The 15,198-nt window shown below is 35.3% G+C and overlaps 2 protein-coding genes across 12 annotated transcripts; one reads left to right on the top strand and one right to left on the bottom strand.

The window, feature by feature from the left end:
• Nucleotides 1-215: 215 nt before the first annotated feature.
• LOC109862087 lies at nt 216-1,554 on the bottom strand. The gene is made up of 4 exons (XM_020442000.1): nt 1,056-1,554; nt 785-959; nt 514-653; nt 216-434 (listed from the first exon to the last, which is right to left on the bottom strand). Exons 1-4 carry the CDS (start codon nt 1,312-1,314, stop codon nt 286-288), a joined length of 723 nt encoding a protein of 240 aa, XP_020297589.1. The 5' UTR covers nt 1,315-1,554; the 3' UTR covers nt 216-285.
• A 465-nt stretch (nt 1,555-2,019) lies between these two features.
• On the top strand, nt 2,020-13,435 carry LOC109862085 (protein Malvolio). 11 transcript variants are annotated; one of them, XR_002251084.1, is made up of 13 exons: nt 2,122-2,207; nt 3,041-3,234; nt 3,414-3,536; nt 3,674-3,900; nt 4,214-4,352; nt 4,448-4,609; nt 4,697-4,855; nt 4,943-4,993; nt 5,076-5,455; nt 5,547-5,757; nt 5,942-6,012; nt 12,595-12,742; nt 13,197-13,278. XR_002251084.1 is itself a non-coding variant. In XM_020441994.1 (12 exons), the coding sequence occupies exons 2-12, from the start codon at nt 3,061-3,063 to the stop codon at nt 13,261-13,263; spliced, it is 1,764 nt and encodes a 587-aa protein (XP_020297583.1). In that variant the 5' UTR covers nt 2,020-2,110; nt 3,041-3,060; the 3' UTR covers nt 13,264-13,435. The 11 variants fall into 11 exon arrangements, 9 of the variants coding, with proteins under 9 accessions (XP_020297583.1, XP_020297585.1, XP_020297577.1 ...); XR_002251085.1 differs by lacking the exon at nt 13,197-13,278 and adding an exon at nt 13,024-13,072; XM_020441994.1 differs by lacking the exons at nt 2,122-2,207; nt 12,595-12,742 and adding an exon at nt 2,020-2,110 and having other exon boundaries at nt 13,197-13,435.
• The last annotated feature ends 1,763 nt before the right edge of the window (nt 13,436-15,198 follow it).

Raw genomic sequence — 15,198 nt, forward strand, 5'->3', positions numbered from 1 at the left:
TACATGTGTATGTGTACACATATATGCTGAACTCTGTGTGTGCGTGTCAGTGGTGCTCAATTTTTTCTTTACTTTCTACACTTACTTGTTGGTACGCCACAAGTACAAGTGGATGAGCTCCACTGAGGCTCAATAACTACCTTAAAGATTGTTTTACTGTGTCAAGTGTTTCTTTTAAATATTCAGAAGCTTCTGACATACGAGCAGAGTAAGAATCAAGTTCTTTCTTNTTTTTAATATGGAATTTATCTGGTGTGGGAACTATAGAAGCTTTACGTTTACATTTCATGTTAGATAAATATTTTTTTTTCCAGTTTCAGACATAGATATTTTTTGTTCAATACTGCTTGCTGATGATTCAATATGTGAAAAAAAATCATCTGAAGAAAGCAATATTTCGCTGTTTGGTGTCTCTGTGAGNAAATGTGCGACATCTAAAAATTCAAATATAATCTGTAAATTAAATTACTTCAAAAACAAATTATAATAAAAATATTTTTAAATATGTATGACCTGAAAATTCAGAACTTATCACATTTGCATTCTGCATAGTACAATCCATTGTTTCTNATGAGGCTGATTTAAAGGAAACCAAAGGTCCAGTAGTAGAAGAAGAAAGTGGCTGTTTGTAAAAATTTGATGTTCTGTTTGACCTAAAATAATGAAACAGAAATTAAATTATAAATCAAATCATACACACGTAAATGCATAAAACTAGAAATAAAAATAAGAATATTTTTAATTATTAATTATTATTAAGTTTTATTATTAATTAGTAATTTACTTATGACGCATATGTGGTATAAGAAACTGCATGTCACTCCAGTAGTCCCATTCAATGTTTGTTGACTTTTTTTTAGCATCAGTTCCACTTCCACTTGGTGCTTTCTCCTTCAACTGTGCTAATTTGCGGCTAAATACAGTTCTCAATGATTTCCATTTTTTTTGCACTTCTATTTCTGCAACAAATGGTAGAATAACAATTAAACTGTATTGAGTTATAAAAAAAATTAATTTTTAATTTTACACATAAATATAACACATAAAAAACACACCACTTTTATTCAGCAAATTTGCTATTATTTTCCAAGTATTTTTTTTTTCTCTATTAGAAAAATCTTTAATGGATTTATCAAACAAAAATTTATTTGTTTTTATTAGTGCAATAAGTGATCGTATTTCCGATTCATTCCATTCTTCTACTTCTTCGAACATATCCAAATCATAATATTCGACATATTCTTCTTCCATTTTTGTAAAATAAATGATTAAAAAAGTAAAACAATAAAATACAAAAAATACTAAGAAAATCATAACCTATATTCACCAATGTTTACTTAATAAACGGTTATAAAATTTCATTTTTACGCTTTTTCTGAATACGACANTTGATTGGCTGACATGCTGCAATTGCGAATTGCAGTTGCCAAAAGTTAAAAGTTGACCAACTCTCTTTTGGCAACCGCAACGCTAAGCNCAACCGGAAATAACATTTTTCCCCTAGTGGTTGCCATCTTTCGCAACTGGCGACAGAACATTTTCAACTCATTGTAGAATGGCCCTAAAGAATTGTTTCGGTTCCAATTTTGCCACTACACATGTTCCGCAACAGATCAGGGGAGCCAACCTTCTTTTTTTTTCACTATTTTCACTTCTTTCATTAGTTTCATTAGTTTCATTAGTTCCAATTCCTGTATTTCCTGCATTTCCTCCATTAGTTCGTTCCATCTTGCTTAACTGAACACAGCCCCGGAGTGGAACCGAATTGAGGGTTTCGGTGGAAACTAGACCACTGGCGCTGTAAGAGAATCAAAATTGGGCACACTCAGAGGTGCAAACTCTGACCCGCTAGCACCGAGAGCACCGAGGTGATGGGAGCCACTGGGAACACGCACACAAGCAAGAACCGTCCGTGTGCGTGACGAGCCGACGTGCTGAGCGTGACGTCACGCACACGGACGGCGGTTCTCGCTTGTGTGCGTGCTCCCAGTGGCTCCCACCACCTCGGTGCTTTTGGTGCTAGCGGGTCAGAGTTTGCACCTCTGGGCACACTGCCCCTCACTTTAATGCTCTCGATGCTGCCTGCACAATCTGGTATCTCTGCTTTTGAGTGAGTGTTCCAGTATAGTATATAGTTCAGTGGTGGCAGTTGAGCATAGCTGAGGTATTCTTGTCTCTGATGAGTTCCCCAGATTCTACAGTGTTTAGTTCGTATCAGTTCGTATCTTTCGTTATTTTGTATGTAATAACTAAAGAGGAAAAATGGTGGCCGTAACGGTCGGACGTGCGTAGTGACGCAGAAAGTATTTTTGGACAATTTCGGTGTTTTTACACCAGTTTTCTTAACAGGCGAATCGCCTGCGTAAAACATTTACTTTAAGTGTGTTATATGAAGTATATGATCTTATAATGGCGTATGGGCTGCCTCTATAGCTCGCGAGCCACAATTACACCCTAACCCTAACCTTAACTTTAACAACCTTAACCTTAACCTTAACCTTAACCTTAACCTTAACCTTAACAACTACAGTAACAGTGTAAGTAACGTAACAGTGACATTTCGTGAGTGATCGATGATCAAAGCGCGTGGTTAAATCGCGCCGTTAAATGCAAGTTCAAATATTCACTGTGCTAAATCCTTTTGATATTTTTATGGTTCTTTTCCCTCAAAAATAGACACGTTAAATAAGTAAATGAAATTCTTCGGATTTTTCCAGAACTGTGCTGCATTACTTTTGTATGCATTTATTTTTCTCATGTATATTGTTAAGTTAGTACTGTATTTTGCGATAAATTTTTTTATAATATGATAAAGTTTTATTACATTAGCATAAAAAAAATGTATAACATCAAGTGAATCTTTAATTATTTTGCGTAACAAGTATGCAGAAAATTTACCTGACACTTTTCTAATTTTTTCGTATTTCAAATTTAAACATATTTTCACTGAAAATTGTTGATCTAATATTTAACTTATGAATGTACAACAAGGATTTATTGCACAGAAATATAGACAACAATATCGACATATCGTTTTCAGATTGTTGCAACAGTAGAATAATGAGTAACAGTTATGATGTAAAGTCTGGTGGCGATGCCATTGTGACAACAGTGCCACATCAACGCATGAATGAGACGGAAAATGGGAAAGCCACAGAAAACACATCTCTATCCCCAAACAACAATCAGACATACTTTGCGGATGAGAGAGTGCAAATACCAGAAACAACAGGTGTAAGTGTTTACAATTTCTTATCGATTGAATAAATAGTAGCATATGTTATTGCTTGAAAATATAATTTGAAAGAAAAATAATACACATACAAATTTGTAAATAATATATAACATGTTTTATATGCTTGTATATTATCCTCAGCATTAATGCAAATGTAATATAAAATTCTTTTTTGTAGTCTAGATTTAGTTTTAGAAAATTATGGGCTTTCACGGGACCTGGTTTTCTGATGTCCATAGCTTATTTGGATCCTGGCAACATAGAATCAGATCTGCAGTCTGGAGTGGTGGCACAATATAAGGTATATTTATATTTGTTGCCTGGATTCCAATCTGAATGTACATGTTGTGATGACAGAGTTCTGTTTATTTTAATACCATATGTGTTGTTTATTTAGTTTCTTTATTAACACTTTTTGTTAATGGTTTTGCTTTTTAGTTATTATGGGTACTATTAAGTGCTACTATCTTAGGTCTTGTTATGCAAAGACTTAGTGCACGCCTCGGTGTGGTAACTGGTCTGCATCTAGCAGAGATGTGTTATAGACAATACAAGAAAGTGCCTAGGATTATATTGTGGATAATGATAGAAATAGCGATTATTGGTAGTGATATGCAAGAGGTAATAGGAACGGCTATTGCCCTTTATCTGCTATCTAATAAAATGTAAGTGCTCTCTTGATAAGATGGTGAAATACATAATGTTTATCTAAGTATCGATATTAAATTAATATGTGTGTCAAGATTGTGTGGAAAGATTTTCTTGGAAGAAATCTGGAATCTAGAGCGTTTAAGAGAGAATTAGCCTGATAATTGATATGTTATTATTTTTCTTATTTTATTTGTATTTTTTATTTGAGTTTTTAATTTTTGTTGTTGTGGATTTAGATAGTTGATAATATGTATAAATACATAAAGACAATATAAATAAAGATTACATAAGTGAAATTATTTGTTAATATTCTCTTTTGGGTTTCAGAATTCCTATATGGTGTGGTGTACTTATCACGGTAGTTGATACATTTACATTTTTGTTCCTAGATAAATATGGCTTGAGAAAATTGGAGTTGTTCTTTGGTTTTCTCATTGCAATCATGGCTGTCACTTTCGGTTACGAGGTAACGACATCATTTCAACATTCAAAATCTATATCGCTCTTCAAGTGGAATTTATTCATTACTAAAAAGTACAACATAACTTTTTGATCTTTCAGTATATTGTCTCTGAACCTCCTCAACTAGAAGTTATGAGAGGTATGTTTATTCCGTGGTACAAAGGAATGAATTATGATAATAAGATGCTGCTTCAAGCTGTAGGAATAGTCGGTGCGGTTATTATGCCGCACAATTTGTATCTTCACAGCGCTCTGGTCAAAGTAAGAACATCCAATGAAAAATAATAGTTACGAACAACTATATAAATATAATTAAAATTCTTCATCAATGTATGTCTTATTCTTCAGTCAAGAGACATCGATCGAAAGCAACCTTCGAAGATCAGAGATGCCAATATGTATTACTTCATCGAGGCCTGCATTGCGTTGTTTGTTTCGTTTATAATCAATGTGTTTGTTGTAGCTGTATTTGCCCATGGGCTTTTTGATAAGACAAACAAGGACGTCGTAAGTTATAGCACAGTCGTCACAAACAATTTCGAGTAATATTCTGAATCGGGAGTTGTATTGATTTTTATTTTATTCTTTTTGCAGTATGAAATTTGTAAAGCAAATAATTACACCCTCGGAATAAAAATCTTCGAAGTAAGCCTTTTACATTCAACTTTAAACTATCCGACCGTTTGCCAGTTTTTTTTGTAAAAAAACATTCTTTTCCGGATTGTAGGACAATAAAACGCTGGAAGCTGATTTATACAAAGGAGGAATCTTTCTGGGCTGTTCCTTTGGCGCGGCAGCGATGTATATTTGGGCCGTTGGTATTCTGGCCGCTGGTCAATCATCCACGATGACGGGCACATATGCCGGTCAATTCGCGATGGAAGGATTTCTGAATCTGCAATGGGCCCGCTGGAAACGTGTTCTTTTCACTCGTACAATTGCCATAGTTCCTACGTTTCTGGTGGCATTCTTTGCTGACATAGACAATTTGAGCGGCATGAACGACATTTTAAACGCTATAATGAGCATGCAATTGCCATTCGCCACTTTACCGACTATTGCCTTCACCAGTAGTGTTCAGATCATGGGCGAATTTCGAAACGGAATGTACGTACTCTTGTTTATTGTTTTAGGATACTTGTCACTTTTTAATGTAACGTTTCTTTATGTCGTCTTTTACTCATTATGTTTGTTGCAGAGTGAATAAGATCGTATCGACTGCTTTGTCCATTCTAGTAATAACAATAAACATATACTTTGTAATACAAACTGTCCAGGAAGATCTGCCCCATAATTGGGCCATATTATTATGTATGTCTATATATGCGATTATGTATCTTATTTTCTGTGGTTACCTGGCTATTCATATGGCAGTGAGCATGGGTGCGACTTCTCTTGGCAGTCATTGGGTAAGTGTGTGTAGTTTCTGCCTATAATATATTTAAGACTATTAAATTATTTTTTTTACATTAAACAAACTTTTTTAACAATTTAATTTTTGTTATATAATTTTTACGATATATGTAGTTTTATAAATAATACGTTACTATCATTCTATAAGATCTAAAATCACATATAATCTTTTTCTTTCAGTTTGTTGACAAGTACATTGGTACGCCTGTAGTTTCTTCTCTTAGAATATCAAATTCTGCTGTTTATGCCAGGTAAGAAAACTTCTAGCAACATTTATTTTGTCATAGTCTCACAATTATCTACAAGTTTTGTCTCACTTACTACTAATCTTCTCTTTCTCTCTTCCTGTCTTCTTTATCTGCGCGCAATATTTTAACGTTAAATTATGAAAAAAACTGAAAATTAATACTTGTGCTATATGTCACTAATAGTACTTGAAATGTTCAGTGCACAATTTAAACGAATTAGAAAGAAAATTATTTGATAGTGTGTGCTTGCTATACTTATACATTGCATGACTTCTCTAGATATTTTAAACTTATAAATGTATATTCAAATACTAAAAACAAATTGGATATATGCTTAATAAGATGCTCAAGTAGATAATTTCTTAAAATAAGTGATTTTATAATATGGTGACGGTTGGGAATGTAAAATTTATGTTGTAACTTCGTGTATGAAATAAGGCTTTTGATATTTTACTACAACCATTGTGTAAGCGAGAAATCATACGCAGGTATTATTAAAAAAGTCATTCGCAAAACTTAGAAGGCTTATTTTATATCACTGTATTAAGAAACAAAGATTAAAATTATTTGTCAATAATAATACAAAATAATAAATTTTTATCAATAATAAATTTGATTGCACCTATTAGTAATAAGTTTATTTGCACCTATTTTGCTCCAGGTTAGCACACGCACGTGTAGAATTTATTTGCAATAAAATGTATTTCTTTCTACTATGCTAAGAGAATAAATTTATTAATGTAGAAATATATTTTATTTGATTGAACTAAATAAAACTATAAATGTTTTTTATAAAATTAAAATTGATATTTAATATAATATAATACAGTATAATTCACAATGATTCAAGTGTTCTCGAAGCGCGCGATTTCTACCGACGTCTTATCTTGTCAACGGATGCGAACCTTCTCCGTGTTCTCAGCCTTACAATGCTTTATTATCATCTTTACCTCTCTGCTTCGGTTTGACTCGTCAGACAGCAAGTACGTTAATTTGAAAAGCAAAATATTTGTCACTTCTTATTCGTCGGGAAAGTCACGCAGATATACAATTTTGCCGATAACATATAACGCGTTAAGAGTATTCTTAGCTTACTGTCGAAAACATTTAAAATATGATTGAAAATATAATTTCTAATTCTACACTCGGCCATTCTGAAGAAATTAATCTGTCCTCAGATTTCGTCCTCGCTATCTAAAATTTCTTTATCGCTATTGGCCGTGTCTATCCAGGGTTTCATATGATCGGCCGAGGAAGATGTTTCGAGTGGCCCTTCATGGTCACCTATTTGTTTTACAATATCGATCATTACGCAGCGTTTTAATAATTTGGTAAGGACCTAAGAACTTTGAAGCGCATTGTAATCCGGGACTAATTGTGTCCTTTTTATAGCAACCAAATCATTTTCACAATATTGTCTCGCTTTTTTTCGACGCTTATTATATATTTTTTTATTCTCCTCTTGTACTTTGATTATGTTTTTTTCGCGCTTCTTCCCTCAATTCGTCTCGATCTTCTTGGAACATTGTTTCCCATTCGCTCTCTATTATATCTTTTACCTCACAATTATTTCGCAATCTCATATGAGTGCCGAATAACAACTGAAAAAGTGAAGTACCCGTGCTACGACCCGGAATCGCATTCAGATACTGCTGCGCTAAATTCAAATATCTATACCATTCTTCTGGTTGAGGCGCCGCTAATTTTGTCAGTATCGGTATCAGTGTACGATTTACTCGCTCCGCTTGACCGTTCGATCTAGGTATACTCGTCGTAATTAGCACGTGCTCAATATTTTCGCTCTTACAATAACCACAGAACTCATTAGACGTAAAAGCAGTTCCTCTGTCGGAAATTATTCTCTTAGGATTTCCGAAGACAGCCGCCAATTTATTCAGTCTATCTAAAACTTCCGCAGTGGCAGTCGAACGAGTCACAAATAGCCATACAAATTTTGTAAATCCGTCTTTCACGACAAAAATATAATGATATCTCTTTTTAGTCGATGGAAGTGGTCCCACGTGATCAATGTGATACCTATCGAGAGGCACATTACCCTTAAGAATCGGATTCAAATAACCATCTAAGTTGCCTGACTTCCTGTTGTCTAAAATGCAGCTAATGCAATTACGAATAACTTTTTTTATCGCATTACGCATATTAGGGAACCAATAATCTCACTTTAACAGTGCTTCGGTCTTATCGATCGCAAAATGACCGCTTTCGTGTACACGTCGTATTACCTGAGATTGTAAACATCTCGGCACGATCAGCTGTCACCGTTGTTGTCTATAAATAGTAATCCACCTCTCACAATATAACCATCACATTGATTTTCCTTTGCCAACATATAAGTATCCCGTAATTTTGCATCGTCTTGCTGAGCCCTTCGAATTCATGACCTTAGCGGTCATGCTATCATCTAACTCTTCGATCAACAAAGCACAGAGAAGCGGATAGCGACTCAAAGCATCAACATGTGCCATATTCTTGCCCGGACGATGTACGATAGTATAAGTAAATTCTTCGAGTAATAAGGCCCATTTAGTAACGCGAAGATATTTCTTTCTCATTGTTAACGAGAACGCCTGGCAATCCGTAACAATACTAAAGCTAATCTCCAATAGATAAACTCGAAATTTACGAAACGCTTTTATTATCGCCAAAGTCTCAAGCTCGTAACTCGTATATTTAGCTTCCGCGTTGGTTGTTTTACCGCTCGCATAATACACAGGGTGAAACATATTATCGCTGTCGCATTTTTATTTTGCAACAATATAGCGCCATAGCCCTGCGCTGAAGCGTCGGTATGTAACTCGGTCTCAGCTTTCTGTTCAATCGTAACATCGGCTTAACGCTCAACGCAAGTTTTAACACGTCGAAAGCCTCTTTTTCTTTAGAGCCGAACATAAACTTCGCATCGGCCTTCAATAAATCACTCAGAGGTTTTGCAATTAATGTATAATTTCTAATAAATTTACGAAAATAACTTGATAGCCCGAGAAAACTTTGTAATTGTTTCACATTTGTTGGTATTTGGAATTTCATAACGGCTTCGATTTTATTTTCAAAAGGGCGCACCGTACCGTTCTCAATAATATGACCAAGAAACTCATTTCTTGTCTGCAAAAATGTGCGCTTTTTCCAATTAATGTCCAATCCGTAACGTTCGGCGAGTCGCAACGTTTTCTCAAGATTTGAAAGCGCGGTCTCAAAATTCATTGATAGGATAATCAAATCGTCGAGATAAGTTAAAACTATACGGTCCTTAATCAATTCTTTCAATATTTCATTTATAAACTTCTGAAATACCGCTGGCGAATTACATAAGCCGAAAGGCGCGTAACAAAACTCGTATTGACCGTCGGGAACTACAAACGAAGTATATTTTCGGCTTCTTTTTTTTATCGGGACATGAAAAAATCCGTTTCTCAAGTCAAGCGTACTGAACACAACAGCTCTGCGAAGCGCATCTAACTGATCGTCAATTAACGGTAATGGATAACGATCCTTGATTATTTTTTTATTTAATTGCCTGTAATCAACACATGGTCTCGTTCCTCCGTTTTTCTTTTTAACCAAAACTACTAGACTCGCGTAATCCGAAAGAGATGGTACCCTTGGATGATACCCTCGCTAAGCCATTTGCTTATATGTGAATTGACTTCTTCTTTTTCAGCAGGTGACAAACATCTAGGTCTTTGATAAACCTACTCATTGTCTCTGAGAATTATCGTCATTTTGCTTCTAGCTTCACACGTCTTACTCGAATTATATTTTTTAATCAAATTCTCTACGATATCTTGGTGGTCAATGGCTACATTCGACAAATCAACATCGTCAGTTTTCGTCACGCAGTCAATTTAAAAAATTTCCGGAACATTGTCTAGCACTTCAGTTTCTAAGAGCGGTTTACGTATAAAAATGTTTCCTTCTAAAATACGTAAATTTACTTTGTCAAGGAAATCCGTACCTATTAATAGAACGTGTTGCGTCAAAGTATTATATATCACCGATATGCTCATCATAAAGATTTCACCGTCAATTTGAATTTCAACGTCAAATTCACCCATCGTCTTATGATTTTCTGAGCCTAAACCACGGAATGTAACATTGCGACATGTCAAATTTGATGATCCTAATTTTCTATATTGTTCTTCACGCATTAATGATATATCACTACCTGTGTCGATTAAGGCTACAACGCTCTCGTCTTTTATTTTTATATTTTTAAAATATTTACGACTCACGTTAGAGACATGACAAGTATCGTTTATTAGATTACTATTATCATTTCGCTTCGGACATTGAGCAACGTGACCAAAATCTTTACAATTAAAACATTTTGTATCTTTAGACCTCGAAGGACAACTCACCGCCAAATGACCGTACGCACCGCAATTATGGCATCGCTTCTAGCCGACGCATTTTGATTTTCCTGATTGTTACTCTTTTACGCCCGTTGTTCTTTCGCTTCTCGTTGATGATGATCCTGATTCCTCCCGCGCAGCATCACGCCCTCAAACGCTTCCAACAGCGATGCTCTAGTCTTAAGACGCTGGATTCGCGCCCGGTCCCGCAGCAATGGATCAGGAATTCTGTCAATGATATATTCGGTCATTTCCGATTCTTCAATTTTGCATCTATTGCCTAATATTACTTTCTGATGCAGATACTCGGCAAACGTTTCGTCTTTCCGCCATACACGCCGTTCAAACTGTCTTCTCATTATAATTTTACTTGGCTCATGATAAAACATCTTCCTCATCTCTGTCAAAAGCGTAGGAACGTTCATCTCTGAATAATCAGGCTTCGAGTGAAACCAGTCGTGTGCCTTCTCTTTAAGACGCGAGCCGATCACAATCTTTGTCACATCGTCCGACAATCCGTAAGCGTCTTGCAGAGATTTGACTCGCTTTTCCCACACTTCATACGCACTGCTATTGCCCTCAAAATAAGTCAGAAGGTTTGCAACCGCGGTATTTGTAAATGAATCACGCGAAAGCGAAGTTGACGGACTCTGCACCGCCACACGCTCACATCCGCCACCACCAACGTTTCGCATTAAGCGCAACAATTCAAGCTCACGGCGAGCCAACTGCAACTCTCGCTCCGCCACTTCTTTCTCTCTTCGATACAGCTCAATTTCTCTTCGAAAATCGAGAGAAGATCTATTAATGCTCTATGCACTCACATCCGCGCGATCGCCGACCGATTCTTCGCCTTCTCTCACAAACTTCATCCACTCTCCCGTCTCTTTCTAAGAGTCTAGCTATAAGTGCGTTTTTAACTCCTGTCGTAGACAAATTCATTCTTCGCAGCGCTTCTTTCAATTCTATGACTGTAAAGTCATTTGGACTTCCCTCCGCGTTCACCATTTTTTTTTTTTTAGTCTATCAATGTCTCTCACGGCTCAAAATTGCGACTAACTCACGCACGAATTACGTTCAGATTCGATTACGCGACACGAGTTATACTCAGACTCGATTGCGCGGAACGAGTTGTACTCATTGTCAGACTCGATTACGTGGCAATATAACTCAGGCTTTGATATTCCGTCACTTTTATTATCATTATCCCGGACAATTCCCCAAATTTGTAGAAATATATTTTACTTGATTGAACTAAATAAAACTATAAATGTTGTTTATAAAATTAAAATTGATATTTAATATAATATAATACAGTATATAATTCACAATGATTCAAGTGTTCTCGAAGCGCGCGATTTCTACCGACGTCTTATCTTGTCAACGGATGCGAACTTTCTCCGTGTTCTCAGCCTTACAATGCTTTATCATCATCTTTACTTTTCTGCTTCGGTTTGACTCGTCAATAGACAGCAAGTACGTTAATTTGAAAAGCAAAATATATTTGTCACTTCTTATTCGTCGGGAAAGTCACGCAGATATACAATTTTGCCGATAACATATAACGCGTTAAGAGTATTCTTAGCTTACTGTCGGAAACATTTAAAATATGATTAAAAATATAATTTCTAATTCTACATTGATAAATGTTCTTATTATTTTACTTTCTAAAAGTGTATATTTTTAATGCTTTTCTAATATAATATTTCTTCTAAACATATATAATGCATGCACTTTAACTCTTTAAGTCCAGACGTAGGTCTCCTAGACTCACTCAAAAACTGCGCATCAGTGTTTCTAAAAAAACTAGGTTTTTTTAAACGCTTACATCTTTGAAACTACTAGAGATTTTATCGAATTTGTTTTTTTTTATCGATACAGAATTATTCAAACTTTCGAAAAAACTTTCAAAAAAAAACAAAATTGAAAAAAATATTGGTTTTTTGCAGATATTCGATCTTAAAGTCGCGTAGGTCTCAGATCCGGTTTGGCCAACATGTCATTTTTGAGGTCTGGCCATGAAGGGTTAAAATGTTTCTCTATTATTTTTAAATACTCATTTGTATAAATTAAAAATTTCTTCAATTTATGTAACACTTTATATTTATCTAACATTTTTAAACACAGTATGTTTATGTAACTGTAAAACTATAAAAGTTAAAAATGTGACTTTGATATGCGTCAATAATTCAGAATAAATTTTCTTCATTCATAGTTTCCACAATACATCAGAAACCTCGTTAAACGCTTAGCTGGAGTTATGCAATTGAATGTGCGATTTTTGTGTTCTACAAATATGTGAGAACAATATCACATTGGAAGTGTTTTATAACACCTTGTGATGTCAGCATGGTATTTCTATGGTATGTGTAATCAGCTACTATTGATCGCAAAAAAAAAAAATATTTTTCTAAGAAATAAACACACAATGCTGGCTTTGTCGTTATAATACGCTTTCTTATCATTAGTGGTAATGATGTTCTACCACAGCGCGAAATACTGTCGCTGTTCCACAATTGTTGCCAATTTTGTTTGATTTTGTTGTTCTTCGTTCCTCTTCATTCTTTGAATACTAGTTTGTGTATGTATGACAAGTAATTAATTAAAACTATTCTCGTTGCATGTAACCTTTCTAACATAAAAGTATGAGTATGAAAGTTGACTTTTCTACTAAGGGATCATAAAAAATAGAGGTAAGAATGTGCCTTGTTCAAAATATTTACACTATTTTGTCTTGATTAATAGAGTTAGATCTATTTCAGGAACAAAACATCACATTACGATAGTATCTTAAGTAGTGTTAAATATATGTTATAGAACAAATCCAGCGTTTTCTATTCAAGAGAATATGAGTGGCAGTTTTACATCTTTACCAGAATACTAATTTAATAGCGACAAGGATACATAGACAATAACATTTTAAACATTGAGCAGAAACAAATGTCTTCAATCAGAGATTTACACTAGAAGTAAATTTAAGCAGTTTTTTAATTATATAATTTGTTGTTGAATTGTGACAAAATATTACACATACAAAACAAAACATTTTATACAGATAGGATAAGTTAAATTTACATAATAATATAATAATTAGCACATAATTAAATAAGTAAGAAGACATACAGCTGTATATAAAGTTTTTTATTTCCCTGAACTGGCTGCACTACTTCAGAGTTTATATTTTTTCTTCTAATATACATAAAAGAAGATAGACTATGAACTAGTGCAGCCAGTGCAGAAATAAAACAATGTTCACACATATGTGTGCATATTTACAATAAATTTTTAATAAATGAAAATCGAAGAAATATAAAAAAATATACACGCAATATACACATGTATCTATTGTATACACACGCAATACATATTTATACTAATAAAAAAATATATATATAAGTACTAATATATTTACACTAATTCAGTAAAGATATTTTATATTTCTTTAATGTAATAAGTTTTATTTTATCCATGGAAAAATATATTAATATTTGTAAGAACAGATATTACACGATAAAATGCTTCGTCTCTGATTATATAAGACAAATGTCCCAGTAACCGAACATGTCCCGGTATCCGGACAGTAATGCAAATTTTCCTCTGGTTCAAGTAGATAAAATCGTATGTATGTAATAATTGGGCTGTTGTGAACCGTTGTTGCAGGATGTTGTGCAGTGAAAAACAATATTGGAGATAAAGTTAAACGTTTCGACTATTTATTTAGTCATCTTCAGTAGTAAAACTGTAATAAAATTATTTTACTGTTACGTCCTGAGACTCTACGGTGCTCTTTTCCTTGCAACGCGACGCGCCGACATACAATAAATTTTTTTTTTTTACATACAATTCCTTTTTTTTAAGAAACAATAAATAACACGAACGGAAATTACATCGGCGCCCGAAAAGATAAACCGCGCCTGGCAATAACACGAAATTTTAGATAACTATTCGAGCAGCTTTCCAAACAAACCCGGATATCTCCGAGTCATGAAAACGCCGGTCATAAGAATTAGAGCGGCCGGCGCAAATAGAAACTCCGGCATTTTTATTATAAACAAACAACAAGGAGTCTATGCGGCGTGATCGAAAAAACAACACTTCCCTTTTTTCCTTCTCTGAAAAATCGGACGAGGCGACCGAATCGAGAGATCGTCGCCGATTGGCGATCTCGCAAGTCGCCCGACCGACTAATTAACAAATAGGAACCAGCAAAGCTCAACTGAGTTCCCGATTGGGAGAGTCCTCGCTTACTCAAAACGGTATATAAGCCAGGGCTCTCGGAATCGAAAAAAAAAGAACCGCGCCGCGTGTCTAGAGGCAGGTAGTGCCGCAGATTTTAGAAGCACCACAGCGAGTGAGTGAGTGACAGTGAGTGCAGAATGTGAGATCCAAGAGTGAACTACTGCGCCGCAACAGCCTAAAACCTTTTATCACGGGTCCGCAGTAAGTAGTAAGTCCATCCATAAATTTTAATCGGAGGTTTCACCACAGCATATTATTTTGTTTCTCCGCAACCAACTTCCTTTGACCACTCTCGCCGGGAGAGCAGTTCGCGACTCCAGTCGTGAATAGCGTCCAACCGAGAAGTCAGCTCCTTGTTCGACCACCCTCGCCGGGAGAGCAGTTCGCGACTCCAGTCGTGAATAGCGTCCGACCAAGAAGTCAGCTCCTTGTTCGACCACCCTCGCCGGGAGAGCAGTTCGCGACTCCAGTCGTGAATAGCGTCCGAATTATTTCTTTTTCCTTCCTAAATCACGGAAACAAGCAAAGCCCGCTTATCTCCGAATATCAGTCTTAGAATCATGACACATCCAAATTTATT

The sequence above is a fragment of the Pseudomyrmex gracilis genome, unplaced genomic scaffold (genome assembly GCF_002006095.1).
Source record: "Pseudomyrmex gracilis isolate BER0280 unplaced genomic scaffold, ASM200609v1 scaffold_1349, whole genome shotgun sequence".
Lineage (NCBI taxonomy): Eukaryota > Metazoa > Arthropoda > Insecta > Hymenoptera > Formicidae > Pseudomyrmex > Pseudomyrmex gracilis.